General features: G+C 47.0%; 2 protein-coding genes across 7 annotated transcripts in view; one reads left to right on the forward strand and one right to left on the reverse strand.

Moving 5' to 3' along the window:
• STX17 (syntaxin 17) overlaps nt 1–7,084 on the forward strand; it is a 237,667-nt gene extending 230,583 nt beyond the window's left edge. For 2 of the 3 annotated variants that reach the window (XM_029589912.1, XM_029589911.1), the window contains exons 7-8: nt 4,945–5,031; nt 5,700–7,084. In XM_029589912.1, coding sequence (XP_029445772.1) covers nt 4,945–5,031; nt 5,700–5,939 — 327 coding nt within the window. In that variant the 3' untranslated portion in view covers nt 5,940–7,084. The remainder of the gene's footprint in view (nt 1–4,944; nt 5,032–5,699) is intronic. The other variant, XM_029589914.1, reaches the window with a different exon arrangement.
• ERP44 (endoplasmic reticulum protein 44) overlaps nt 6,486–27,511 on the reverse strand; it is a 505,107-nt gene continuing 484,081 nt past the window's right edge. For all 4 annotated transcript variants that reach the window (XM_029589904.1, XM_029589906.1, XM_029589905.1 and 1 more), the window contains one exon: nt 6,486–7,055. In XM_029589904.1, coding sequence (XP_029445764.1) covers nt 6,951–7,055 — 105 coding nt within the window. In that variant the 3' untranslated portion in view covers nt 6,486–6,950. The remainder of the gene's footprint in view (nt 7,056–27,511) is intronic.

Raw genomic sequence — 27,511 nt, forward strand, 5'->3', positions numbered from 1 at the left:
CAAACGTTTGGCTCATATATACACATTGCTAGTACTATCAAATATAAACTGCACTGTAATAGTGTTTCCCACCCCTCATTGAGGTACACCTAGCCAGTCAAGATTTCAGGATTATCACAATGAATATGCATGAAGTAGTTTTGCATACCCTGGATCTCCATATATGCAATATATCTCATGCATATTCACTGTCAATATGCCTCCAGGAGAGGGCTGGGAAATTCATATTCAGTGGATTGTTATCTAGAAGTCAAAAGCATAATTTACCTATTATACACACTTTGTACTTTAACAGTATGTAGATAAAAGTAGATGAAGTTTACGGCTAGTGTTTCCCAGTCCTCTCCTAAAGGCACAGCTATCAAGTCAGTTTTTCAGGATATCCTTAATGAATATGCATGGCATAGAACTGCATACACTGGATACTCAGTATATGCAAATCTCTTATATGTATATTCATTGTGGCAATCCTGAAAACTCGTTAGCCAGAGAGGCACATTGGTAGTTGACTCCATAGGTCAGGGGCATCCAGCTCTAGTTCTCAAGAGCCACAATAGGCCTGGTTTTCAGGCTATCCACAATGAATATGCATAATGTTGGGATTACTACCTGATAATCCCCTTTTCCTTAGTGTAGACAGATGGACTCAGAACAAATGGGATAGTATCCGCGTGCTAGCAGTTGGAGACGGATCTGACGTCAGCACGGGGGCGTATATATCCCCACAGGAAGCGTAGCTATTCAGTAATCTTCCTTGCAAAAGTTGTTATAGATGTGTGTACTGACGCTCAGTTAAAAAGTGAAACAGGATTCCCCTGACCGATTGATAGGAGCTGGAGACCGCCAGCATTCCCAACCGGAAGGCGTGGACACCTGGTAGAGTGTACGCTCTTATGGAAACAGAGGACATGGCTTACCTTGAATCGGTGATACCCATGTACGCAGGCAGCTGGGCGGGATGCTGAGTCCATCTGTCTACACTAAGGAAAAGGGGATTATCAGGTAGTAATCCCAACATTTCCTGGCGTGTAGCCAGATGGACTCAGAACAAATGGGATGTACAAAAGCTTTACTCCCAGCCTGGGCGGGAGGCTGCCTGAGGCCCATGTAGTACCGCCCGCGCAAATGCCGAGTCCTCCCCGGCCTGAACATCCAGACGATAGAACCTGGAGAAGGTATGGAGGGAAGACCAAGTCGCCGCTTTACAGATTTCCGCAGGCGATAGCATCCTGGATTCTGCCCAAGATGCTGCTTGTGCTCTGGTAGAATGAGCCTTGACCTGTAGAGGCGGAGACTTCCCGGCCTCTACGTATGCTGCTCTGACAACTTCTTTAATCCAGCGGGCGATGGTGGGCCGTGAGGCCGCTTCACCTAGCTTCTTCCCGCTGTACAGGACGAACAGATGGTCCGTCTTTCGTAGGTCTTGTGTAAGTTCCAAATATCTGGGCAGCAATCTGCCAATGTCGAGATGGCGTAACAAACGCCCTTCTTCAGATTTCTTCAGACCCGCCGTGGTAGGCAAGGATATGGTTTGATTAAGATGAAACTGTGAAACCACCTTAGGTAGAAAGGAGGGAACCGTACGAAGATGGATAGCCTCTGGAGTGATTCTGAGAAAGGGATCACGGCAGGACAATGCTTGTAGTTCTGAGATGCGGCGGGCTGAACATACAGCCAGCAAGAATACCATCTTCAAAGTGAGGGAACGAAGAGACAGGCCCCGAAGGGGTCTGAAGGTGGATCCCACAAGGAAATCCAAAACAAGGTTGAGGTTCCACAAAGGCACAGGCCACTTCAGTGGCGGACGAATATGCTTGACTCCCTGCAGGAAGCGAGAAACATCCTGGTGCTTGGCGATGGTCTTGCCATCCCTCCTGGGACCATAGCAAGACAGCGCAGCCACCTGAACCTTGATGGAGCTGAGGGAGAGACCCTTCTGAAGGCCATCCTGCAGGAAATCCAACACAATAGGGATTGTGGTTGCATGAGGATTGGTGCCGCGAGTGTCGCACCATGCTTCAAATACTCTCCAGATCCGGATGCATGTGAGGGATGTGGAAAACTTGCGAGCTCGGAGGAGGGTATCAATCACGGGCTCAGAGTAACCCCTCTTCTTCAATCTAGCCCTCTCAAGGGCCATACAGAAGAGAGAATTGAGCCGGATCCTCGTGAAGAATGGGACCTTGATGTAGAAGGTCCCGGAGAGGAGGCAGGGGAAAGGGCTCCCCTGCCAGTAGTCTTCTCATGTCCGCATACCAGGGTCGTCTTGGCCAGTCTGGCGCCACTAGAAGGACTAGGCCCCGGTGTCTCTGAATCTTGCGGATGACAGCGCCTAGCAGAGGCCACGGAGGAAAGGCGTACAGTAGAGTCCCTGGAGGCCACGGCTGAACCAGGGCATCGATTCCGTGTGAGAACGGGTCGCGCTTGCGGCTGAAGTATCTGGGTACTTGAGCATTGGACTTGTCTGCCAGTAAATCCATGTCCGGAAACCCCCAATGATCCACAATCATCCGGAAGGCCGTGGGTGAGAGCTGCCACTCTCCCGGATTCAGGCTTTCCCTGCTGAGGAAGTCTGCTGTGGTATTGTCCTTCCCGGCGATGTGGACGGCGGAGATGTCCTGAAGATTCACCTCTGCCCAAGTCATCAGAGGGGCGATCTCCAGAGATACCTGTCGGCTTCTGGTTCCGCCCTGACGATTGATGTATGCCACCGTGGTGGCGTTATCGGACATCACTCTGACTGCTCTGTTCTGCAGTCTGTGGGCAAATTGAAGGCATGCCAATCGGACAGCCCGGGCCTCTAGACGGTTGATGTTCCACGCCGACTCTTCTCTGTTCCACCGCCCTTGCGCGGTGAGTTCTTCGCAGTGTGCGCCCCAGCCGCTTAGGCTGGCATCTGTGGTGAGCAAAATCCACGTGGGTGAGGACATCTTCGATCCCCTGCTCATGTGGTTGGACTGCAACCACCACCGTAACTGGGTCCGCCCTCGGGCTGGTAGAGGTAGGTGCGTGGAGTAGGTCCGTAGATGGGGGCTCCAGCGAGAGAGCAGGGCGTGTTGGAGAGGTCTCATATGGGCCCGCGCCCAGGGCACCACTTCCAGGGTGGATGCCATGAGACCAAGAACCTGCAGATAATCCCAGGCGGTGGGTCGACTGGCTCCCATCAAATACTGGATACGCTGCTGAAGTTTCAGCGTCCTCTTGGTGGTGAGACTGACAGTGTCTGCCCGGGTGTCGAACTGTACTCCCAGGTATTCCAGTGACTGGGAAGGCTGTAGGCAGCTCTTGCCAAGGTTGATAACCCAGCCCAGGCTTTCCAGAAGGGCTATCACTGTCGGAAGAGACGTACTCCTTACCAGCTTCGGCGCTTCCCGGCTGGAACACAGGCGGTCTCCAGCTGCGGGGGAAGGGAGCACCTCGCCACCGCAATTGAGGGAATGCACCCGCTACCTCGTCCCCACCGGGACAGAGGGCCTCGTATACCTCACGCGGACTGCGTCACTGCCGCGCTTCGGCAGGACCGAGGACTTTCCCACCGGGGGAGCACGGCAATCACCCCGGGAGCTCGCTGCGGGAGGAACCCTTGGGTATCTACCGCAGGAGCGCGGGGCTCTAAGTCGAATAGACAGGAAAACGAAGTAGAATCTAGAATGAGAAGAAAAGAGAAAAAAATTAAAGTAGTCTTGGAAAGCACGCTCAACTAGCGTGCAGGCACTCCAAACTGCTTTGGAGACGGAAATTACTGAATAGCTACGCTTCCTGTGGGGATATATAGGCCCCGTGCTGACGTCAGATCCGTCTCCAACTGCTAGCACGCGGATACTATCCCATTTGTTCTGAGTCCATCTGGCTACACGCCAGGAAAGATATATTTACATAGAATGGAGAAAGTGCATGAAAATTTATCTCATGCTTAGTCATGGATATCTTGAAAATTGTATTTTTGAGGAAAATTGGTTTTTGAGGATCGGAGTTGGTCACCCTGACATATGTTTAAACTGCACATATTAATTTAGATAGAAAATACAAACATAGATGCAGGAACATAAAGGGAATAGTCTTCAAATTGTACTGAGACGAAGTATGTGGATACTTTTTACCCAAAGAGGTTTTTACCAATTCACAAAAGAAAAATACGCACATTCTTTAGAGTATGTTTAGTGGACGTTTGCATCTGCTTTTTGTGCAGATACTTTTTTTTAATGGATAATGTGTGTAGATTTGAAAATGCAATCTATGCAAGTATTTTTCCTCCTCTGATCTAAACATGCCTCCAGAAATGCTTACTCTAAATGTGTACACTTTTATGCACATTGAGGAAGAGCATTGTTCAGACAATTTGTATGTATAAATTAATGTTTACCCATATAAATGGCTTTCAAAATTGTTTCTAGCAGTTGCAACTAAATATAAAAAAAGATACTTTGAGACATACAGTATTTATATAGATAAAACTGCATTATACAGTATAGATCATTTTAATTAGTGACATTTCAAATGAAACTGTTGAGCACATTACTGGATTATTTTAAATCAGAGCTTTATAGGAAAGGGATAGTTATGCACATCATAACCAGCATGACGCATAAGTGCTATTTAGATTCCCGCTCTCCCAAGTATCATACAGGAGGTTAAATCATTTGCCTGACAGTCTGGGAGTTTAAATAAGAATGTACTTTAACAATACAACCTATGACAACATTGCTTTCTGAACAATTCAGCTTTTATTACTTAATAGGCTTAATTTATTATTTTATAAGTAATTTTATATTTCTACCATTGTTTATCAGGTGATTTTAGTGAACTGTGATTAAAGTTGCAGGGCTACACAGTGTAGGAAATAAAAGCTGCTGCAGGGCCCTGATTACAAGAATTAAAATAGTGTGCATTGGCTCACTGCTGCTTCCCAGCAGGAAACCTCACTCATAATTCCTTTGCATCTAGTCTCAGCAGGAGAAGATTGACAGCATTGAAGACCATGTCAACACTGCTGCTGTGAATGTTGAAGAGGGAACCAAAAACCTAGGGAAGGTAGGGACCTGCTCCTGCTGGTGAATCGATGGTACTCTGCCTACCAGCAATTTTCTGTATTAACCCAATTGATCTGCCGTCTTTAGTGCTGAGGGAACCAGCAATTAAGGAAATAAGGAAGAAATGACACATGGGTAGTGGGGGAAAAAAAATCAATCACTGCTGTGATATTCTTTCACATCCATTCTAGCAGGAGAGAATTTTTGTTAGAGAAGAATTGTGTGCTGAACTTTTTACCCTAACATCTTTATTGTTAGTAACACCCTACATAGCTAAATGATTGGTTAACTAGAATCTAATGATGGTGAGAGTAAACAGATGATACATAATTATATGTAATACTGTATCACACTTTTGGCACTGGCAATTATAGTAACCAAGAACCTATATTTGACACTTTAAATACTTGTACAAAAGCTTTTGGTTGTTTTATATACAGTACTTGTTTAAAATGTTTAGTATAAATGCAGTCAGTATTGTTCTACAGTGTTTAAAAGAAGTTTTTAATCCTAAATTATCAGTTAAATATATGTATAAGAAAAAAAACTACATATATAATCTCTGGTTTCTCTGCATATTGAACAAATCTTTTGCCTTTTACTAAAGAAAAAAACTACATGAAACAGGCATGTTTTTGATAATTTCTAAATTGTTTTTTCCCCCAACAGGCTGCAAAATACAAGTTGGCAGTTCTGCCTGTGGCAGGTGCACTCATTGGTGGAGTGGTAGGGGGTCCTATTGGCCTCCTGGCAGGCTTCAAAGTGGCAGGAATTGCAGCTGCACTTGGTGGTGGAGTGTTGGGCTTCACAGGTGGAAAATTGATACAAAAAAAGAAAGAGAAAATGATCAAGGAGTTTTCTTCCAGCTGCCCTGAGCTTCATAGCCAAGATGGAAAAAAAACAGGCTAAAGGCTAAAGCAAGATCAGTATTTACCACTGGAGTGCCAGCCTTACAGTGACATCATGATTAGTTCACTGTATTTTTTTTGTTTAACAAAGGATAAGACTTTTCCATTTAGGAACTAGTTCAGTGAATCTTCCTTACATAGACCACTGTAGTTATTTTTCTTAATGTACAAAACTTAATGCCATTAAATAGCCACTGAAATATTCTTAATGTACATTTTTATTGCCTTTGAAATCATCAGTCGGAACAAAATTATCTTTATAGGTTTTTGACATCAAGTGATTCTTGTATAGACATTGGTTTATTTATAGGTACAATAAAAATAATCATTTCTATTCAAAATAAGACTTCTTTTATGGCCTTGCTTAAAGCCTGCGAAGTGTCAAAATCTAGTGGCTTCAGTTCATTCTGTTTTAACAAATAAAATCCCTACTTCATGGCCGCATATAAATTTGTAACAGACCCAGCTTGTGTTATTGATATTGTGATGATGTATGAAAGTCTGCTATTCATTTATTCTGTCAACAAAAGTAAAACAGACCACCATGAAAAGTTCTGTAAAATTTTAATTTATTCCCCTCCCCAAAATATCCAGAATATACCCCTTTTAGTTAAGAGAAATAGGACAATGACACAAGTATCAGCAAAGCTGCCCCTATGGTGAAAAACAAAAATAAGTATATGCTACCGAACTCCACAGAAAACATCCAAAAAGTCCTATTTGAAGGGGGTAGTGCAAGTTAACAGCATATTTCTGGTAATGACACCTTCATTTGGTTTATAAAACAGAACAAAATAAGATTTAAAAAATGGAAATGGGTCTCATATCTCTGCTGGATAATCAGGAATATAGTATTTACAGACTTTGGGAACAAATAAAAAAAACCAAAAAACATTTCATAACTTTTTTCAGTTTATCCAAAATAAAAAATGCACAGAATTATGAAAATATAGGTTTACTTTTTTCACTACACAGAAGTTGATGCTGTTTCAAAGGCTTGCAGCGTTATTACTTATAGTTCATCTCGATCCCTTTTCAATATAGTATATCTGTATTCACTGGGTGCTAACTTTTGGAAGGAACTCTCTGGTGGACTGCTTGCTATGTCTTGACTTTCCTGTAATAAAACACAAATTATACATTGTATCATTATTTGCTGTATGCTGTAAGCACCTTCCATTTACAAATGGGGGGGAAATCACTTTTCAATGAAAACCTAACCATATAACAACTATAGACTTTAAGATAAAAGATAACCTAACATATTTCAGTCCAGAAGAAAAAGGATACAGTATCGATTTTCTGCCCTTTGTTTCATATCCATTTTTAAATGCACTACTCAAGACAAGTGTCAAGAAAAGTGTACTGGAAATTTCTTATTAACTCTATAGACATGCTGTTTAAGTTATCCAGCACTGTGCCACCAAACTACCTCAGCTGTATTCTGAGGTGAAAATATTTCCTGGTCATTGTTTTTGGCTTCTATACCAAGATTGCCAACTTCATTTCTAATTGTGTAGGTGTCAATGTAAAAATCTTATTCATTGTGAACTGGATGGGTACAGGCTACTTAGGAACCTATTTACTAAAACACATTACATGGCTATATTAGTATATTAATAAGAACAAGTTAGTGTTACCATGAATGCAAAACAACAACAACAAAAAGAACAGGCCTTAACGTAGAAACAATTTTTAATGAGCTGCATTGCATGTGCGAGATGTAGTTCACTTTTGGCAAGAGCATTAGCAGGATAACATACCTGTTCATGTCTTGGCCTCCCCCAGTATGCAGAAAGTCTGCAGCCCAAAATACCATATCCCTGCTACAGGTTAAGCACTCCCCCCCACCCTGAGATCATGCAAAGGGCTCCAAGCTGCAGTGCCTTCCTCCCCAAAATCAGCCAAGGTGCTTCAAGGCCTGATATTCCCAAGCTTATCTCATCCAAAACAGCAGAAATGGTACAGGAGAGATCCCCACTCCTACTGAGGAAAACAATGCTACCTAACCTGATGCTCTCCTTTGTTCCAGGCACACAGGGCTAGTTCCTGGTTATAGTGAGGGCAAATGACTGCCATGATTGCCCATCTCCAACATTATAATTTCAGCATACCAGGGCCCCACACCTGCCTAAGGTCAGCATGTGTGGCGGAAAGGATATCAGGTCAGCCGGTGCCATTATCCTCTGGAGCAAGCAGGGCAGGACAGGGAATGAGATTCTCTTCTGCCCCAAACACCATTTCAGCTGCATTGGATGGGGTAGCCAGGAGTGAAAAGAGGGTTAGTGTGGCTTAGAATCCTTTGGTTGATTTCAGTGGGCAGAGATGAGCTTAGAGCCTCTTTGCTCATCTCGGGCTGGGGATAGAGGTGAGTTTGCTTAGCCTGAAATATGGCTTTTATTCCCCAGTGTAATATGCATGATAGCTCTGGGCAGGAGATAATGCTTCATGTACACAGGCAGTAGGAAAGGCACTTGGCAGCTGTTAAACCCAATTATGCACTATCTTTGCACCACGCCAGATTGAGCAATACTAGAGACTGTGCCTTCTCTGTTGCAGCACCTATTCTCTGGCACTCCTTTCCAGAGGCATCATGCCTGGCTGATGGAGACAAAACTTTCAAAACCTGTTGAAAACTCGGTTATTTAAACAGGCACAGGGCCGGCGGAAGCACTAGGCGAACTAGGCGATCGCCTAGGGCGCTGAGCATTAGGGGGCGCCGAGCCGCTGATGGCCAATGGCCGCCGGTGGACGTCATCCCAATAGCGGCTGAGCGGTGAACTACTGCTATGCTGTGTGCCGGATACACACAGCAAGAAGATCGGCAGGACCGTGGTACAGTCGCGTCTAAACATGCTGGTGCTCCTCCTCCTTCCTGCCCGCGCGGCCCCGGAAGAAAAATGTTGCCGGAGCCGCGCGGGCAGGAAGGAGGAGAAGTTCCTGCATTGGCTGATGCTCCTCCTCCTTCCTGCCCGCGCGGCCCCGGAAGAAAAATGTTGCCGGGGCCGCGCGGGCAGGAAGGAGGAGAAGTTCCTGCATTGGCTGATGCTCCTCCTCCTTCCTGCCCGCGCGGCCCCGGAAGAAAAATGTTGCCGGGGCCGCGCGGGCAGGAAGGAGGAGAAGTTCCTGCATTGGCTGATGCTCCTCCTCCTTCCTGCCCGCGCGGCCCCGGAAGAAAAATGTTGCCGGAGCCGCGCGGGCAGGAAAGAGGAGGAGCATCAGCCGCGTGCCGGAAGGAGGAGGAGCATCAGCCGCGTGCCGGAAGGAGGAGGAGCATCAGCCACGTGCAGAAGAGGATCAGAGCGGCTCGAGAAGACCGGGGCCGCTGCAGAGCCCATCCTGCAGTGGCCCGTGAAGAGGAGGCCCAGAGGTGAGAGAGAGACTGAGGGTTTGTACAGTGTGCATGTATGAGATGAGTTGAGAGACTGTGTATGTGTGTGTGGGAGTGAAGACCTGAATGTTTGCAGAGACAGCATGGGAGAGCCTCTGTGTGTGTGAGAGACAGCATGTGATAGTGAGACCCTGTGCTTGAGCAAGACAGCATGTAGGAGTGAGAGAGAGCCTGTGTGTGTGTGTGTGTGTGTGTGTGTGTGTGAGAGTGAGTCAGCATGTGACAGTGAGAGCCTGTGTGTAGGAATGATTGTATGAGAGAGAGCATGTGACAGTGAGAGCCTGTGTGTAGGAATGATTGTATGAGAGAGAGCATGTGACAGTGAGAGCCTGTGTGTAGGAATGATTGTATGAGAGAGAGCATGTGACAGTGAGAACCTGTGCTTGAGCAAGACAGCATGTGGGAGTGAGAGTTAGACAGCATGTGCAAGAGAGAGACTGTGTATAAATGATTGTATGAGGGACAGCATGTGAGAATGAGTGCCTGTGTATGTGTGAGAGAGAAAGCGTGTGAGAATGAGAACCTGACTGTGTGTTTGAGGGAAGCAGACAGATGGAGAGAAAAGAAATATGTTATAAAAGGAATTGGCAAAAAAATAAGAAAGGGAAGGTGGAAAAAAAAAAGCCTGTGACCAACCGATTAGAAAACTAAGATCAGACAGCAAATGTAAAAAGAAATAAATTACTTTTTACTGATTGGCACATGTAATCTTTGGGAATGTGCAAGAGTAGCACTTTCTCTATGCGGATCTCACAATGTACGAGATCAGCATAGAGGAACTGGAAGCCCATGGGGCCTGCACAGAGGAGGCAGCAGAATGTGCTTCAGTGCCAATAGCAGCAATCAGCACCTCCGCAATAGCCATACAGCAGCAGTGACAGTGGCAGCAGAAGAATGAGAGAGGCCCTGAGGTTGCTGGCAAAAGAAAGAGAGGGGGTCTCTGCCTTTAGTGTGTGCATGTGTATGAATGGGAGTCTGCCTGGCGGTGTATGTGTGTGAATGCATGGGTGCTTGCCTGAGGGTGTGTCTGTGAATGAGAATGTATGGGTGTCTTCCTGGGGTTTGTATGTGTGAGAATAGGTGCCTGCCTGTTTGTGGTGTATGTGTGTGTGTGAGAATAAATTGGTGCCTGCCTGGGGGTCTGTGTGTGTGAGAATGAATGTGTGCATGCCTGGGGGATGGGGAGGGAGTGGTGTGAAAATGAATGGGAGCCTGCCTGGGGTTCAGTGTGAGAATGACTAGGAGCTTGCCTGTGTGTGTGTGTGTGTGTGTGTGTGTGTGTGTCTGTGTGAGAATGAGTGGGAGCTTGCCTGGCAGTGTGTGTTTGTGTGTTTGTGAGGGAGCCAGTGAGAGTGAGAGCATGAGTGTGTATGAGAAAATCCAGGGGAGTAAGAGTTTGTGTGGGGGTGTGTGTGGAGGGGGAGAGAGTGCCTTAGAGCCTGAGTGTGTCAGTGTCTGTGAGAGCGAGAGGTTATGGTTGGGTATAAGAGCATGACTGTGAATGTATGTGACAGTGTATGTGTGAGAGAGAATGGACATGTGAGTATGTGTGAGAGAGAGAGGATAATCTCCTAATCCTCGACAATATCAGGGTGACTGGAAATCAAGAGCTCCCATGTATGGACAGCAGGGGCTTTTTAAAATCCTTATTAGTTTTAATTATTGTGTGTTATTTGATATATGTACTGTTTTGAAATATTTTATTGGTGTTTGGGAAATTGTAAAAAATGTATATGATTTTAATTAATAGAAATTCTATTTATCAGTAGTTTTAAAATATTTTATTAGTATGGTTTTACTATTATAACTGATGCTTTGTTTCTTGATTTTATTTGTTTTATGAGGAATGGTTGTTCTGTTTTTCCATTGCTAATACACAGAGTCTGGCTTCTTGGGGTTTCCATTTCAGTTTTTTCTAATTTGTGCTCCTTTATTTTGTATTCTGTATTTGGTGAGGGTCTGTCTCTGCTCTGTGTGTGTGACCATGATGAGAGATTCTGCTATCATATAGTGTCTGTATAGAGATCTATAGCAATTGGGTTTGTTTTGTTTCCTCAGTAGGTGGTGTATTGGTATTCTAGGACCCAGTGTAATATTTACCCTTGCTTATTCACAGGTAGGGTTATTGTTGTTTGAGTCCTTGGTGTTATTACTGTTATGTTATGATGGGATTGCAGTATAGATTTTGGGTGTCTCTTTTGCGGTGCTTTGTGTTAGTTCACAATGTGTCTGGCAGTGGAAGGTGTTTGTGCTGCTGTTGCTGTGAGGTGACACCAGAATTTGAAAATATCTTTTAGTATGATGAGCTGTAAGGGAAACATCCAAGCTCCATTGTTTGGGGGAATTTCAGTGGATGCACAGAGATACAGAACTGGAGGGGCAGGATTTGTATTGACATTCTGTCCCTTCCTATATATTCCAGACTTCACTCTCATAATCCATATAGAATTAGTTGAATGAGGCTATCAAATAATTTTATAGTAGTTTTACTAGAAGTGTGAAACTGGCCATCTTTTTAAAATAATGCAGAGGACCCTTTGGACTTTTTTTAACAACACTTTTTTTTATAACCAATTTTAAAGCAGGGTGTGATGAAGAAATGTCATTTTGGCTCCCCCCCACCCAAAACAAATTCTTCTGTCTAGAGATGCCACTGATTTTCTGTGGCACACAAATGCATTGGCCCCTGGGCGCCGGAGACCCTTGGTATGCCACTGGGTGCGAGCCATATGGGGCCGCAAGTGGTGGCAAAGAGGAGTGGAGATTTGTCGGGCCGCAAGCAGTGCCCAATCTGCTCGCGACCCAGAAAACCCCAGTCAGCGGGCGTGATTGAGAATGAGGTAGGAGTCTGGGCCGAGACCGGAGGGGGGGGGGGGGGGGGGGGGGGGCGCAAGGAAGAAGGCTCGCCTAGGGTGCCAAATCCCCTAGCACCGGCCCTGAACAGGCATATTACTAGCCTTCTTGGGACTTCTTGGTTTCTTTATTCATGCTCCTTATTATGAACTGCTGTGGAACTCCTGTGAATTTCTTGATTTGAATGTATCTGTTCTTGTGATTATTTGTATTTTTTATGTTTGTTTTACTTGTACATCACCTAGAGCAGTGGTTCTCAACCTTTTTTCGGCCGGGACATACCTGACAGATGGTTCTCACATGCATGTCACACTGAATATGTGACCGATACGGGGCAAAATGTAAATATACATTCTGCATCCACAGGAACCCCCTTGACCTCCAACAATGGATACAGAGCAGAACTAGGGCATTATCCATAGAACTCACCTTGCAAAAAAAAGATATTCTGGTTCTGATGACATCTCAGTAAAAGCAAAAAAAACTCCCTTTACCACCAGGCACAATACCCCTCTCTCCTTATGAAAAGTTAATCATTTACACTAATGCATATCCTATTGAGAATACACAACAAATAAGATTGATACAATTGCCTACATGCTAGTAAAATACCTCACCTCGGTCACACACACAGAACCGACCTTCACCAAGTACAGAAAGACCACAAATTATAAATATGGAGACAAACTGAAATGGAAAACAAAAAAAAAGCCACTCTGTATGCACTGCAAACCTGGAGAAATAATGCACAGAAACTAATCTGCACAAAGTTACACCTGCATTATGGAACACATAACAACCCTACACTACAAATATTAAATCAGGTCCTAAACACTAATACACCTCCTATTAGGAAAACAGAACAAGCCAAGCTGCTATAGATCCCCACACAGAAATAACTGTAAAACTATATTAATAAATGTTTCAAAACAGCTGATGAACAGAATGTCAAACAATTAAAACTCATAAAAATTATTAAAAATTTTCCCGATATCAATAAAATATTTCAAAACAGCAGACATCACATAATACTCAATAATTAAAATGGCAGTCAATCAAGAAAAATAAACTTAAAATGCCACCTTTACGTACCCTCTTCAGCAACTCTCCTACTCCTTTCCCTTGAAAGCAAATATCAGGAGCAGCAGCGGCTGCTGAAGCTCTGTCCTCACAGTCCTCTTCTTTAGGGCCCACAAGTCACTCACACACACACGCACCCACACACCCCAGAGAAACCCTACGACCAATCTCTGTCTCACACACACCCCAGTCACCTCCCTGTCCAGTCTCTGTCTCTCACACACACTTTGCATAGAGCCCCAATGCTGTGTTACCCTTTCATTTCGCAGTGGCAGATTTCCCAGTGCTGCCGCTGCCTTCTCAGCTGCACTGAAGCAGCAAACATTTATTTTAGAATAATATGCCACAGCACTCAAGACTTTCTTCTGGCTGTCAGGATATTCCTAGGCTCCCGCTGCCTCCCCATCTCCCACCCCCAAATACAACAGTGAGCGCGGCAGTTCTGCCACGCTCACTGTTGTATTTGGGGGTGGGAGAATCCCCGGAGCAACCGGCCTCGTCCTGCTTGCGACTTATTGCCGCTTTGGGGGAATCCCTACTCTATCGTGGTTCCTGGCACAGCTGGCCTCTTTTTTCTTTGTGGCTCGCCGCTGTGTTTAATTTCAGCACTTCCAGCCTGTGGCTGCCACGGGTCTGGACACTGCCACTCCTCCCAGCCCCCCTCAAACCACCCCACCCCCGGGCTATGAGATGCCCCCCTTCTTCCTGTCCCACCAGCCAATCAGAGGCTTCCTCCTCCCACTGGCAGGAAGAAGGGAGGAGGTTTCCCATTGGCCCGCGGGGGCAGGAAAAAGGTAAAGGGAAGTATAACTGGGACTTTTGGACACTGGGAGCTATGACACACCAGCTGGTGCTTTGCAACACATTGGTGTGTCTCAACACACCGGTTGATAAGCGCTGACCTAGAGTACTGTTTTAGGTGATTTACAAATCCAAAGAAAGATAAAATAGCATTATAGAATGCTCAAGAAACATGTATTCTCGACCGCCAGCCCCTCTCACTGGAATGCCTTTCCCACAGACCTTCGGCTAGAAACTTGTAGTCGGACATTCAAAAAGAAGCTCAAACCTTGGCTTTTCACAAAAGCCTTCACTTAAAGGTCTCTCCCTCAGGGTCAGATTCACGATGATGCAAGATGTCCAACGCCGTCACCATTTAATCTCATTATTTCCCCGCAAGCTGTATGTTATAATGCATTCATGCTTTTCAAATCTGCTTGTAAATCCAAGTTTGTTGAATGTTTATGTTTATTTATATTTTGTATATTTATACTTATATTTATAATAATTTAATTTTATTTTAAGTCGTTCGCTGCTTTATCTATAAGTTCATACGAAGTTAGCCCTGTTATCTGTACCCTCTTGTTTGATGTAATTTCCAACTTTGGTTCTATGTAAACCGACGTGAAATGTACTAGTACAGGAACATCGGTATATAAAAGCCTTAAATTAAAATTATACACAGTCACCAAATGAGTGTTTTTAATGCACTATAAGAAACAAATTATCTCAGAATTAGTAAGCACTCCAAATCCCTTTAACATAAGTTTCCTAGCGTGTAGCCAGATGGACTCAGGATCAATGGGTATAGTGTACTCCTGATAGCAGATGGGAGATGGAGTCAGATTTCAAAGCTGACGTCAGCCTACAAATACCCGTGCCGGAAGCTTAGCTCTTCAGTATTTCTCAGTCTCCTACGCAGATAGGGACAATACACATACTAGAATAGTGTTAGAAATTTTAAAACAAAGAAGAAAGAAAACTTACTTCTACAAGACTAGCCCCGCTCTCCTGCCGTGATACATAAGGGTCCCTCCCCCAGTCGAGAATTTCTGAGGTGATTTCCGAGAACCCTCAAAGGTAAGCCTCGGTCCAGTAGCCGGCTTCTGGCGTGGACTTAGCCCCCAGGTTGGCTAAGAGGCAGTGGGTGCAGAATCAAGCGAGGCGGTGAAGGTAATTCCCTCTCCCTCCCACAGCTGGAAACCGCCCGGCCCGAGACCAGGTAAGATAGAAACCTCTCAAAGTCTCCGGTCTCCGAGGCTCAATCTGCCGCACAGATCGTCCCTTCTGGCATCTGTTACATCGGGTTGAGCAGCCCCGTTTGGGCTAGACCCCGATCCGGTGCGAGGGTCCACACATGTGGAGACCCGCCGGAGGGGGGGTTGCCATCTTGTCCGCGTGGTCATTGGCGCCATTTCCCCCCTTGACTGCCGTATTGCCCGCTCAACTGAGCCATGCGCACAACTGACTTGTGCGCACAGCAGAGCGCATAACTGTGCCGGGTGCATAGGGCCCGCATAAACGGCCTGAGCACACAAATATTGCCGTACGCACAGCGACGCGCAATTCTCAGCCAGGCGGACAAGTAGTGGCCTGCGCTCACATCTTCGGCGCATCCGGAGCGCTCAACCAAGCCTCCCGGTGCGCATTCCTACGAGCACAGACGAGTTTTGAAGCTCACCACGAGCACAAATCATGGCCTGCCAAGAAGGCCAAGGGACAAGCCCTCTGCCCAGCCTTCCACCTGAGAGCTGCGCAACCAGAAGTGGCCTCCTCCCTATGCCAGCAGTGCGAAGAGGCTCAGGGGGAAACAAAGCAAGATCCCTTTCAGCCAGTAGAGGGATCCGGATCCACTAATGATAGTACCCCAGACCTCTGTATCTCCAACTCGGCTCCTACACAGGAAGACACCGGGGCCTCCACTATAACGCCCCCTGGAATCAACATGGACCCAGGGACTTTTTCCCTGGTGGAATTCTTCAAAGGGCTACAAACCTTTGTCCAAGCGCACTCGGTAGCGACTGCGACCCAGTCCCAGTCGCCACCAGAAACACAAGATGTTCCTAGCACCTCTTGGGCCCATCGAGACGTGCCCTGCCTAAGCAAGAGCCTCCCTACCGGTGAATACAGACACCTCAGAGGACAAGGCTGACTCCCTGGAGGAAGGAGAAATCCCCCCAGGGATGGAACCATACTGAACCATGCTGCGATTCTTCTCCAAAGATGAGTTACCAGCTCTCGTGTCCCAGACCCTGAGCGGAACCAAAGATAAACCCCATCTTGGTGTCCCTCCGTCAGGCCTCATGCTATTTTCCAATGTTGCAAGCGGTACAGCAACTGATTGACCTGGAATGGAATTCCCAGAGGCCAGCTTCAAAGGAGGATGGGCCCTAGAAGCCCTATATCCCTTGGAACCCGCAGCTAAGGAACTCCTGCAGTTCCCAAATGTGGACGCCATGGTCTTCGCAACCTCCAAGCGCACGACCATTCCCATTGAGGGAGGAGCAACACTAAAGGATGCCCAGGACAGATGACTGGAAATAAATCCTTAAACAGTCCTTTGATGTAGCAGCAATGACTCTTCAGATCGCTTCCTGCTGTGCCGTGGTGGCACGTTCTTGCTTGCTCCTCTCCAGAGACGCAACCACGCCTGTTGAGACATTGGAACCTGCGGTATCATTCCTCATGGATGCAACCTCAGACCAAGTGCGCATCTCTGCCGGGAACATCGCCTCAGCAGTGGCAGCCAGAAGACATCTATGGCTCCGATACTGGTTAGTCGACACAACATCCAAAGCGAACCTCACAAGGATGCCTTTTAAAGGATCTCTCTTGTTCGGAAGCGAATTGGAGAAGCTAGACAACAAATGGGGTGAATCACCAGTACCTCTCCTACCGGAGGACAGGAACAAAAGAAACCAGCACACCTCTCCCCGAAGAACCAAGGGCATAGGAGCTCAGCGCTTTAGACTACAAATCACACACTACCAAGCACCTCGCCCCGCAGGCAGGGCTCAGTCCTTTTGGAACAGACACAACAAGAGGGGAGCAGGCTCAGGGTCAGGCCCCAGCTGCACCCCACAATGAAAATCAACAGACCCATCCACCGGAAGAAGTCATAGGGGGCAGACTTACCCTCTTCTACCAAAGATGGGTCGAGATGTTGTCGGACAAGTGGGTCCTAACCATCATTCGAGAGGAATACTATCTGGACTTCCACAGTATCCCTCCAGACAAATTTGTGAGATCACCGTGCCATGCCCTCTCCAAGAGAACGGCAGTGGAAACCACACTGATGAAACTACTCAGCCTAACGGCAATATCTCCGGTGCCCACGCACCAACAAAATACTGGTCACTATTGCATCTATTTTATCGTTCCCAAGAAGGAATGAATGTTCCAGCCCATCCTGAACCTCAACTCCGTCAATCATTACCTGAGGGTACCACACTTCCGCATGGAAACCCTGTGCTCAGTCATAAGGGCAGTACAGCCGGGAGAATTCCTGACCTCACTGGATCTATTTGAAGCCTATCTCCACATCCCAGTCCATCAAGACCATCAGCGCTTCCTACGCTTTGCGATACTGGACCATCATTACCAGTTCCGGGCGCTACCCTTCGGATTAGCCACCGCCCCTCGGACCTTCACCAAAATCATGGTGGTAGTGGCGGCAACACTGACGAAAGAAGGAATCGTCGTACATCCTTACCTGGATGATTGGCTAATCAAGGCAAAATCTCCAGAGGAAAGTCACCAGGCGACCACCAGAGTCAAGAATCTCGGGTGGATCATCAACACAGCCAAGAGCTGCCTGTAGCCCTCCCAATCGCTAGAGTACCTGGGAGTCCAGTTTGACACCAAGCAAGACAAGGTTGTCCTTCCCCCTCCAAGGAGAAGGAAACTGATGGGTCAGCTGCGAAAACTGTTGGAGATAATCCAAGTCCTCGGTCTCATGACATCAATGCTGGAAGTCATTCCATGGGCAAGGGACCACATGCGCCCACTACAACAATCCCTACTGTCACGATGGAAACACATCCCAGAACTACTCCATTAACCTCAAGCTACCAGCAGAGGTTCGGACCCAGCTCCAATGGTGGTTACAAGAAGACCATCTGAGAAAGGGAATAAAACTATCCCCACCGGACTGGATCTTGCTCACCACAGATGCGAGCCTGCGAGGGTGGGGAGCACACTTCAAGAACTGACAGCCCAGGGACAATGGGACAAGAAAGAGGTGGGATGGAACATAAACCAATTGGAAGCCCGAGCAGTCAGACTAGCCTGCGTACGATTCGTCCACAGACTCTGGGGCGAGTCTGTTGGACAACGCCAGAACAGTTGCCTACATCAATTGCCAGGGAGGAACCAGAAGCCAACAGGTGTCCCTGGAGATAGACCCCCTCATGGCGAGGGCAGAAAGAAGCCTGCAAGGGATCTCAGCCGCCCACATCGCGGGAAAAGCAAAATTGCTTACCTTGTAATAGGTGTTATCCCAGGACAGCAGGATGTAGTCCTCACATATGGGTGACGTCACTCACGGAGCCCTAATGCGGGAAAACTTCTGGCAAAGTTTCTAGAAGCTTTTAACTGGCAGCCTGGGGCTACTGAGCATGCCCGGCATGCCATGATATTCCCTGCCACAGGGGTCTCACTTCAGTCTGGTATGTAGCAATAAGCGTTAGCTAATTAAAATAATAAAAGTTTGAGGCCCAACTCCGCGGGGAGGCGGGTGGGTTCTGTGAGGACTACATCCTGCTGTCCTGGGATAACACCTATTACAAGGTAAGCAATTTTGCTTTATCCCAGGACAAGCAGGATACTAGTCCTCACATATGGGTGATTAGCAAGCTAGAGGCTGAGTCATTGTCCATGTAGTTAGCAGTGATGCATTGTTGAGGAAATGAGGCAGCGGAAGATCACAGCAGGTTGGTCGTAGGAGTTGGGATCAAACTGGAAACAAGTTCTTTAAAACAGATTGTCCATAGGCTGAATCTTGTTGTCCTTGTTTATCCAGACAGTAATGAGCTGCAAAGGTGTGAAGGAAACTCCATGTTGCTGCTTTACATATGTCAATGATTGGCACTGAACGAAAATGTGCTACTGAAGTTGACATTGCATGTACTGAATGTGCCTTAACTCGCCCTTGGCGAGGAAGGCCTGCTTTTTCATAGCAAAACTGTATACAATCTGCTAACCAGTTTGATAGAGTATGCTTACCCACTGCTTTACCTGGCTTATTTGGATCATAAGAGACAAAAAGCTGATTGGATTTTCTCAGGGACTTAGTGCGATTGAGATAAAAAGACAATGCACGTTTGCAGTCCAAAGTGTGCAAAGCTCTTTCTCCTTGGTGAGAGTGAGGCCTTGGAAAGAATGTGGGTAGAACTATGGTTTGATTTAAGTGGAACTCCGTAACTACCTTAGGAAGGAATTTTGGGTGTGTACGGAGAACCACTCTGTCATGGAGGAACTTTGTATAAGGTTCATACGTGACAAGTGCTTGTAACTCATTAACCCTTCTAGCTGATGTGATGGCTATGAGGAAGATAGTCTTCCATGTGAGAAATTTGAGATCGCAAGAATGAAACATTAATGCTGTTAAAACCAGATTCAAATCCCATTCTGTGACTGGAAGCCAAATTGGTGGTTTAAGGTGAGTTAGACCTCTCATAAACCTACTGACAAGAGGTTGTGTGGATATAGGTGCATCTCCCATCTTGTTATGATAAGCTGAGATTGCACTCAAATGTACTCTGATTGATGAAGTTTGAAGACCAGAGTCTGAAAGATGGTACAAATAGTCTAGAAGAGAAGTAGTGGGGCAAGTGAAAGGATCAATATGGTTCTGTCTGCACCACAAAGTGAACCTTTCCATTTGAAAGAATAATTCTTTCTAGTGGAAGGTTTTCGTGAAGCTATAAGCACTTGAGAAACATTTTTTGAAAGATTGAGTGGTTGTAGGATTAAGCTTTCAACATCCATGCCGTCAGGGATAGGGATTGAAGGTTGGGATGGCACAACCGACCCTGATCCTGAGTTATGAGATTGGGAGCTACTCCCAGGCGTATTGGATCCCTGACTGAAAGGTCTAGCAGTGTGGGAAACCATACTTGTCGAGGCCAGTATGGGGCTATGAGTATCATGGTCCCCTTGTCTTGTTGTAGCTTCACTAGAGTTTTCGTTATAAGCGGTATTGGAGGATACGCATATAGCAGGCTGGAGTTCCAAGGGCGAGCAAAAGCATTCTTGGCCAGCTGGTTCTGTTGTTTGTGTAGAGAACAGAAGTTGTCTACTTTGTGATTCAGATGTGACGCAAAGAGGTCTGTTGTTGGTTGTCCCAAACGTTGGAATATCTTGGTGGCTACTGAGGGATTCAGGGACCACTCGTGTGGTTGGAACTGACGACTGAGTCTGTCTGCTAGCACATTTTGAATTCCTGCTAGATAAGTGGCCTGTAGGAACATTGAGTGGTTCAAGGCCCAGTCCCAAATTTGTGCAGCTTCTTGACAAAGGAGATACGAGCCCGTACCTCCCTGTTTGTTGATGTACCACATGACTACTGTATTGTCTGTTTGGATCAGAACAGTCTTGTGTGAAAGGCAGTCCTTGAACGCATGCAGCGCATAACGTATAGCTCGAAGTTCCAGAAAATTGATTTGATATGTGGCTTCGAGTTTTGTCCAAGTTCCTTGAGTTTGAAGAGAGTTTATGTGAGCTCCCCACCCCAAGGTGGATGCATCTGTAGTTAATGTTATCTGAGGGACCGGTTTCTGGAAGGGTAGGCCCTTGCGTAAATTGTTCCTGACTGTCCACCATGTAGCGAGGAGCGTAGTTGGTGGGTTACTTGGATTGGATAATGTAATGGTTGGATGGCTTGGATCCATTGTGATCGTAGAGTCCATTGGGTTACTCTCATGGCGAGTCGTGCCATAGGAGTGACATGAACTGTGGAGGCCATGTGGCCTAGTAAGGTAAGAAACTGATGAGCTGTCGCTTGTTGCATGGAAATTGAGTGTGCCAACAGGGACAGTGTGACTGCACGATCTTCTGGTAGAAAAGCCTGTGCAATGTCTGTGTTTAATTCTGCTCCTATGAATTGGAGTAGATGAGAAGGGTTCATGTGGGATTTCTGATAATTGATGAGGAATCCCAGTTTGTGAAGTATAGCTATGGTGTAATTCAGTGAAGTTATTGCTCCTTGTTGTGATTGACTTTTGATGAGCCAATCGTCGAGATAAGGAAAAACATGAACACCTTGTTTGTGTAAGTGTCCTGCTATCACTGCTAGGCATTTGGTGAATACTCTAGGAGCTGAAGCTAGGCCGAATGGTAACACTCGGTATTGGAAATGCTGATGTCCTACTGTGAATCGCAGATACTTGCGATGAGGCGGGAATATAGGAATGTGTGTGTAAGCATCTTGAAGATCCAGAGAACAAAGCCAATCTCCCTTTTGTAGAAGTGGAAGCATGGTGCCTAGTGAAACCATCCTGAACTTTTCTTTTTTTAAGAATTTGTTGAGATTTCTGAGATCTAGAATGGGACGTAGGCCTCCGGTTTTCTTTGGAATGAGGAAATACCGGGAATAGAATCCTCTGCCCTTCTGACTGTGTGGTACTTGTTCCACGGCTTTTGCTTGCAGAAGAGCGGATAATTCTGTTTGTAACTGAGGTATGTGATTGAGATGGGAGTTTTGTGGTGGAAACTCCTGAGGGAGAGATGCAAAGTCTAGGCGGTAGCCTTGATGAATTATGGACAGGACCCAATGATCGGTTGTTATTGTTGTCCATTCCTTGTAGAAATGGGATATTCTCCCTCCAACTGGCAAGGTGGCATAGGGATTGGCATATTGGCCTTGTGCTCTGAAATTTGTTTCAAAAGCCCGAGGTAGATCCTGTTTGAGGAGGTGGTTGGGGCCTCGCAGACCGTTGTTGTCTTTGTTGTGGTCGTTGTTGAGACCTTGGAGGTCTTGGCCTAGAAGCGGGAGGATGGTACCTCTTTGGGCGATAGAAGGGACGTTTTGCTTCTCTACGCGGTGGTCTGCGACTTGTGTGGGTTGCAGGGTCATGAGGCAGCATGGAGAGTTGTTTTAGCGTCTCTGAGTGCTCTCGAAGTTGGGCGATAGCATCCTGCACTTTGGTGCCAAACAAATTATCTCCCTGACAGGGAAGGTCTACCAATTTGTCCTGGACTTCAGGGCGTAAATCAGAAGCCTTTAGCCAGGCCCACCTTCTGGCACTGATGCCAGATGCTGCTGTTCTAGAGGATGTTTCAAAAGCATCGTAGGCTGCCCTTACCTCATGCTTCCCTGCATCCAAGCCCTTTTGGATTATGATTTGCGCTGCCTCCTGGTGGTGTTGAGGCAGAGAGGGTAGAAACTCTTCAATCTGCTTCCAGAGATTTCTCTGGTGTTGCGTCATGTAAAGCTGATATGCAGCAATTTTGGAGTTGAGCATGGCTCCTTGGTAGATTTTTCTTCCCATCTGATCTAAAAATCTACTGTCCTTTCCTGGAGGGATTGAGGCATGAGTTCTGGTTCTGCGAGATTTTTTTTGAGCAGATTCCACCACAAGGGAATTGTGAGGAAGTTGAGGTTTCTCAAATCCTGGAGCCGCTTGAACAAGATAGGTAGAGTCTACCCTTTTATTTACAGCAGGGGTTGTACATGGATGTTCCCAAATCCTCTGCTGAAGCTGTAATAACACTTCGTGTACCGGGATGGCCAGATTGTGCTTAGGAGGATCTACAAACTGTAAAATTTCTAGCGTCTGTTGCCTCTCATCCTTTTCAGCCTGGAGTTGGAAGGGTATGGACTCAGACATTTCTTGAATGAAGGATGAAAATGAAAGGTCCTCTGGAGGTGACTGTTTTTTGGTTTGAGGTGGAGAGGCCTCAGACATGAAATCTTCTGATGAGGGCTCAGATTCTGTATCTGACCAAGTATCAGAAGTTGGTATTGGATATTGAGGAGGCTCAGGCATTTGAGGTGGTATTCCAGAAGGGCCTTGCAAGGGATCTTGTGGGTCCGGTGAAGTCTCTCGCTCCTCTTCTTCTTGCCCAGGCATCATGGGCAATGAAGCCAGAAGGTCCTGATATCTCTTAGTGAGGATGCTGTGTAAATGTGCTTCAGAACTAGAAGTGTCTGGAACTGTGGGAGAAGGCTTCAGTGAAGAATGTTTAAATTTCCCCGATGACTTTTGTGTGGAAGATGTTCTTCTTGGCAAAGGTGTTTTGGACGGTGCCATGGTGTAGAGAGACATCGATTGTGTAACCGGTGGCATCGATGAAGTAGTGAAGGTAAACATCGAGATTGGAATCATTGATGGTATAGGTCTGGCTGGCATCGAAGGCATCGGGAATGGTAAAGGTACCGATGGTATCGATGGTATGTATGTTTGAACCGGATCCGTCATCGAAGAAGTCATCAGCGGAATCGATGAAGACATCGCTGGCATCGGCGTATATGCCGGCATAGACTGAGATGTCGGCATCATCGGCGGAGTCGCCGGCATCGGCTGTGAAGCCGGTATCGAAGGAGTGGTTAACATCGGCGATCCCGCCGGCATCGACACGGTCGTCGGCATCGACATGGTTGTCGGCATCGGCGATAACGCCTGAATTTGATGCTGTAAGGCATCGGTGACTATTTGTCTGATTAACACAGTCAAGTCAGTAATCGAAGTCGATACTTGCTGTGATGTCGACGGTATCGATTCTGGAACCGATGGAACCGTAGTTGAGGAAGACTTTTGACTTTTAGCGATCGGTTCATCCGGCGGTGGAAGCGGCGGGATAGATCGATGCCGTCGGTGCTTGTGCTTCGATCGTGGTTCGGATACCGACCTTGTCGATGAAGTGGAGGGTGTTGGAGAAGAGGCATCCCCCGAACCCTCCGGAAGCCTTTTCTTGATCAGGATCTTTTTTGTAAGGCCTACCGGTGATTTTGTAGAAGTTGTCGGTGAAGGCCCAGATTGGATTTGAAAAATCTGTGCCATTTTTTCTTGGCTGAGTTTTCTGCCTTTTGCCGTCATCTCCTGGCATTTTGGACAGGCAGCGATGTCATGCTGTCCTCCAAGGCACCGAACGCATTCGATATGCGGGTCCGTTATGGACATTGTTCGGTTGCAGGCTGGGCACTTTTGAAGCCTGATGACATTTTGACTCGATGTCCGTCAATGGAAAAAACGCTGAATTTTTTTAGCGAAAGCTAAATTGTTTGTCACCGGCCGGTGACAAACCGTATGAGACCCGAAATGGGGCAAATTTGGTAAACAAACTGTTGACTTTCTCTGTCAAGTTGTGAGGAAAACCTCACAGGGCTCCTGTGACCGCGATGTCGATGGCAGCGCGGAAAAAAGAAGACTGAAGTGAGACCCCTGTGGCAGGGAATATCATGGCAGGCCGGGCATGCTCAGTAGCCCCAGGCTGCCAGTTAAAAGCTTCTAGAAACTTTGCCAGAAGTTTTCCCGCATTAGGGCTCCGTGAGTAACGTCACCCATATGTGAGGACTAGCATCCTGCTTGTCCTGGGATAAAAACAATGTCTCTGTGGACTACCTCAGCAGAGAGTCTAGACCTAGGGGAATGGACGCTGTCATCCACAGCCTTCCACTTGATAGTAAACCGCTGGGGAACCCCAGCCATGGATCTCCTGGCAACCCGGTCCAACGCCCAAGTTCTTCAGCCACAGACGAGAACCGCAATCCCGGGGAATCGACGCCCTCGTCCAGAGCTGGCCACAGGAAAACCTGCTGTATGCCTTTCCCCATGGCCTCTACTGGGCAGGATCATCCGCAAGATAGACCACTACAGGGGACTAGTACTTCTACCATGAAGGCCATGGTACACAGACATGTGAAAACGTCTTGCAGGGAACCCTCTGTGCCTACCTCCACACAGGGACCTTCTCCGGCAAGGACCGATCCTCCAAGAACACCCGGCTCAATTCTCTCTTATGGTCTGGCCCTTGGGAGGACTCACCTGAAGAAAAGCGGCTACTCTAAGGCAGTGATTGACACCTTGCTTTGAGCACGCACATATACGCTTACATACGAATACGGAGAGTATTCGAAGCCTGGTGTGAGCACTGCGAGATCTACCAGCAGACAGTCAAAATCCCCATGATGCTGAAATTTCTGCCGGACGGCTTGAAGCAGGGATTGTTTCTCAACTCCCTCAAGGTTCAGGTGGCGCGCTGGCCTGCTTTAGAGTCAAAGTGGCGGCATCAGCCTATCAACCCATCCAGATGTTTCCCGTTTCCTGAGAAGGGTCAAACAAATCCGACCACCCCTAAAGTGGCCGGTACCCCTATGGAATCTCAATCTAGTACTAGACTTCCTCACAGGAACTTCCTTCAGACCAACACGCGGTCTGTCATTACGGCTCCTGACCTTAAGACTGCATTCCTAGTAGCAATAGGTTCAGCCCGTCGCATCTCCGAGCTTCAAGCGCTATCCTGTCGGGAACCGTTCTTCGGGTTCACACTTGGAGCCATACAGCTACACACTGTCCCCTCCTTCCTACTGAAAGTGGTTTCTTAATTTCATCTAAACCAAACCATCTCGCTACCATCTCCAGACGAACACAAGGATGCGGAAGACTCACGCCTTCTTTGCCATCTTAACATTGGCAGACTCCGATACCTGGAAATATCAGAATCTGTGCGAAAGACGGACCACCTATTCGTCCTTCACAGCGGGAAGAAACAGGGGGAAGCGGCCTCACAGGCAACCATAGCCCGCTGGATCAAAGAAGTAATCAAGGTGGCCTATGTAGAGGCAGGGAAGCCTTCACCTCTGCGAGTCAAGGCCCATTCAACAAGGGCCCAGGCAGTGTCCTGGGCGGAAACCAAGATGCTGTCACCTACCGCGATCTGTTGGGCGGCGACGTGGTCCTCCATACACACCTTCTCCAGGTTCTACCGCCTGGATGTCCAGGCCCGGGATGACACAACCTTTGCAAGGGCAGTACTAAGTGGGCCACAGGCAGCCTCCTGCCCTGTTCGGGAGTAGCTTTTGTACATCCCATCGGTCCTGAGTCCATCTGGCTACATGCTAGGAAATGGAGAAATTACTTACCTGATAATTTTTGTTTGTCTTAGTGTAGACAAATGGACTCAGAATCCCGCCCACGCCTGCCTTGGAATCCGGAAAACTCGAGTGACAAACAGCGAGAACAAGACAAGCATGGGTAAGCCAGGTATTACCCCTAGTTCAAGACACCCCAGTTGCCGGGTGCCGGTGTTATCCGGTCGAGTGTACTGGCAGTCTCCAATTGTAAATCAGTTGAACCAGTCCTAGTTAACCAAGTTAATCAAGTTATTAGAGCACACATATATCCACAATTGCTGTTTAGGGAGAATACTGAAGAGCTAAGCTTCCTGCACGGGTATATGTAGGCTGACGTCAGCTTTGAAATCTGACTCCGTCTCCCATCTGCTATCAGGAGTACACTATACCCATTGGTCCTGAGTGCATCTGTCTACACTAAGGAAAGCAAATGTTGCTTACCTGTAACAGGTGTTCTCACAGGACAGCAGGATGTTAGTCCTCACATATAGGTGACATCATCAGGATGGAGCCCAATCACGGAAAACTTCTGTCAAAGTTTCCAGAACTTTGACTGGCCCCTACTGGGCATGCCCAGCATGGCACTAACCCTGCAGCCAGCAGGGGTCCCCCTTCAGTCTTATTTGATAGCTACAGGCAGTGCCGAAAAAATAAAACAACAAAACGTTACGAACCCAACACCACGGGGCGGCGGGCAGGTTTCGTGAGGACTAACATTCTGCTGTCCTGTGAGAACACCTGTTACAGGTAAGCAACATTTGCTTTCTCACAGGACAAGCAGGATGGTAGTCCTCACATATGGGTGATTACCGAGCTGAGGATGTCCGAACATGCACCAAATGTACCCAACGGCGTGCAACAGGCACAACAACTGGGGTGGAATTTGGTAGAGGGCATCCTGAACCCCATCGGGCAGGCGGAAGGTTGTTGGTACCTCACTTTGGAAATAGGTTACGCAGGACAGATTGGCCGAAGATGGAATCTTGTCTTCCGGCTTTGTCTAGGCAATAGTGGGCTGCGAAAGTGTGGAGAGAACTCCAGGTGGCAGCCCTGCAAATGTCAGGAAGCGGCACCGATTGTAGGTGTGCTACTGAAGTCGCCATGGCCCTCACAGAGTGTGCTTTAACACGGTCTTGAAAAGGAATGCCTGCTTGCTGATAGCAAAAAGATATGCAGTCCGCCAACCAGGAGGAAAGAGTCTGCTTACCCACAGGTTGCCCTAGTTTGTTGGGATGGAAAGAGACGAATAACTGAGTGCTCTTCCTGTGGGCAACTGTACGGTCTAGGTAGAACGCTAGAGCCCGTTTACAGTCAAGGGTATGCAGAGCCTGTTCCCCTGGGTTGGAGTCGGGCCTGGGAAAGAAGATAGGTAGTATGATGGATTCATTAATGTGAA

The sequence above is a fragment of the Rhinatrema bivittatum genome, chromosome 2 (genome assembly GCF_901001135.1).
Source record: "Rhinatrema bivittatum chromosome 2, aRhiBiv1.1, whole genome shotgun sequence".
Classification (NCBI taxonomy): domain Eukaryota; kingdom Metazoa; phylum Chordata; class Amphibia; order Gymnophiona; family Rhinatrematidae; genus Rhinatrema; species Rhinatrema bivittatum.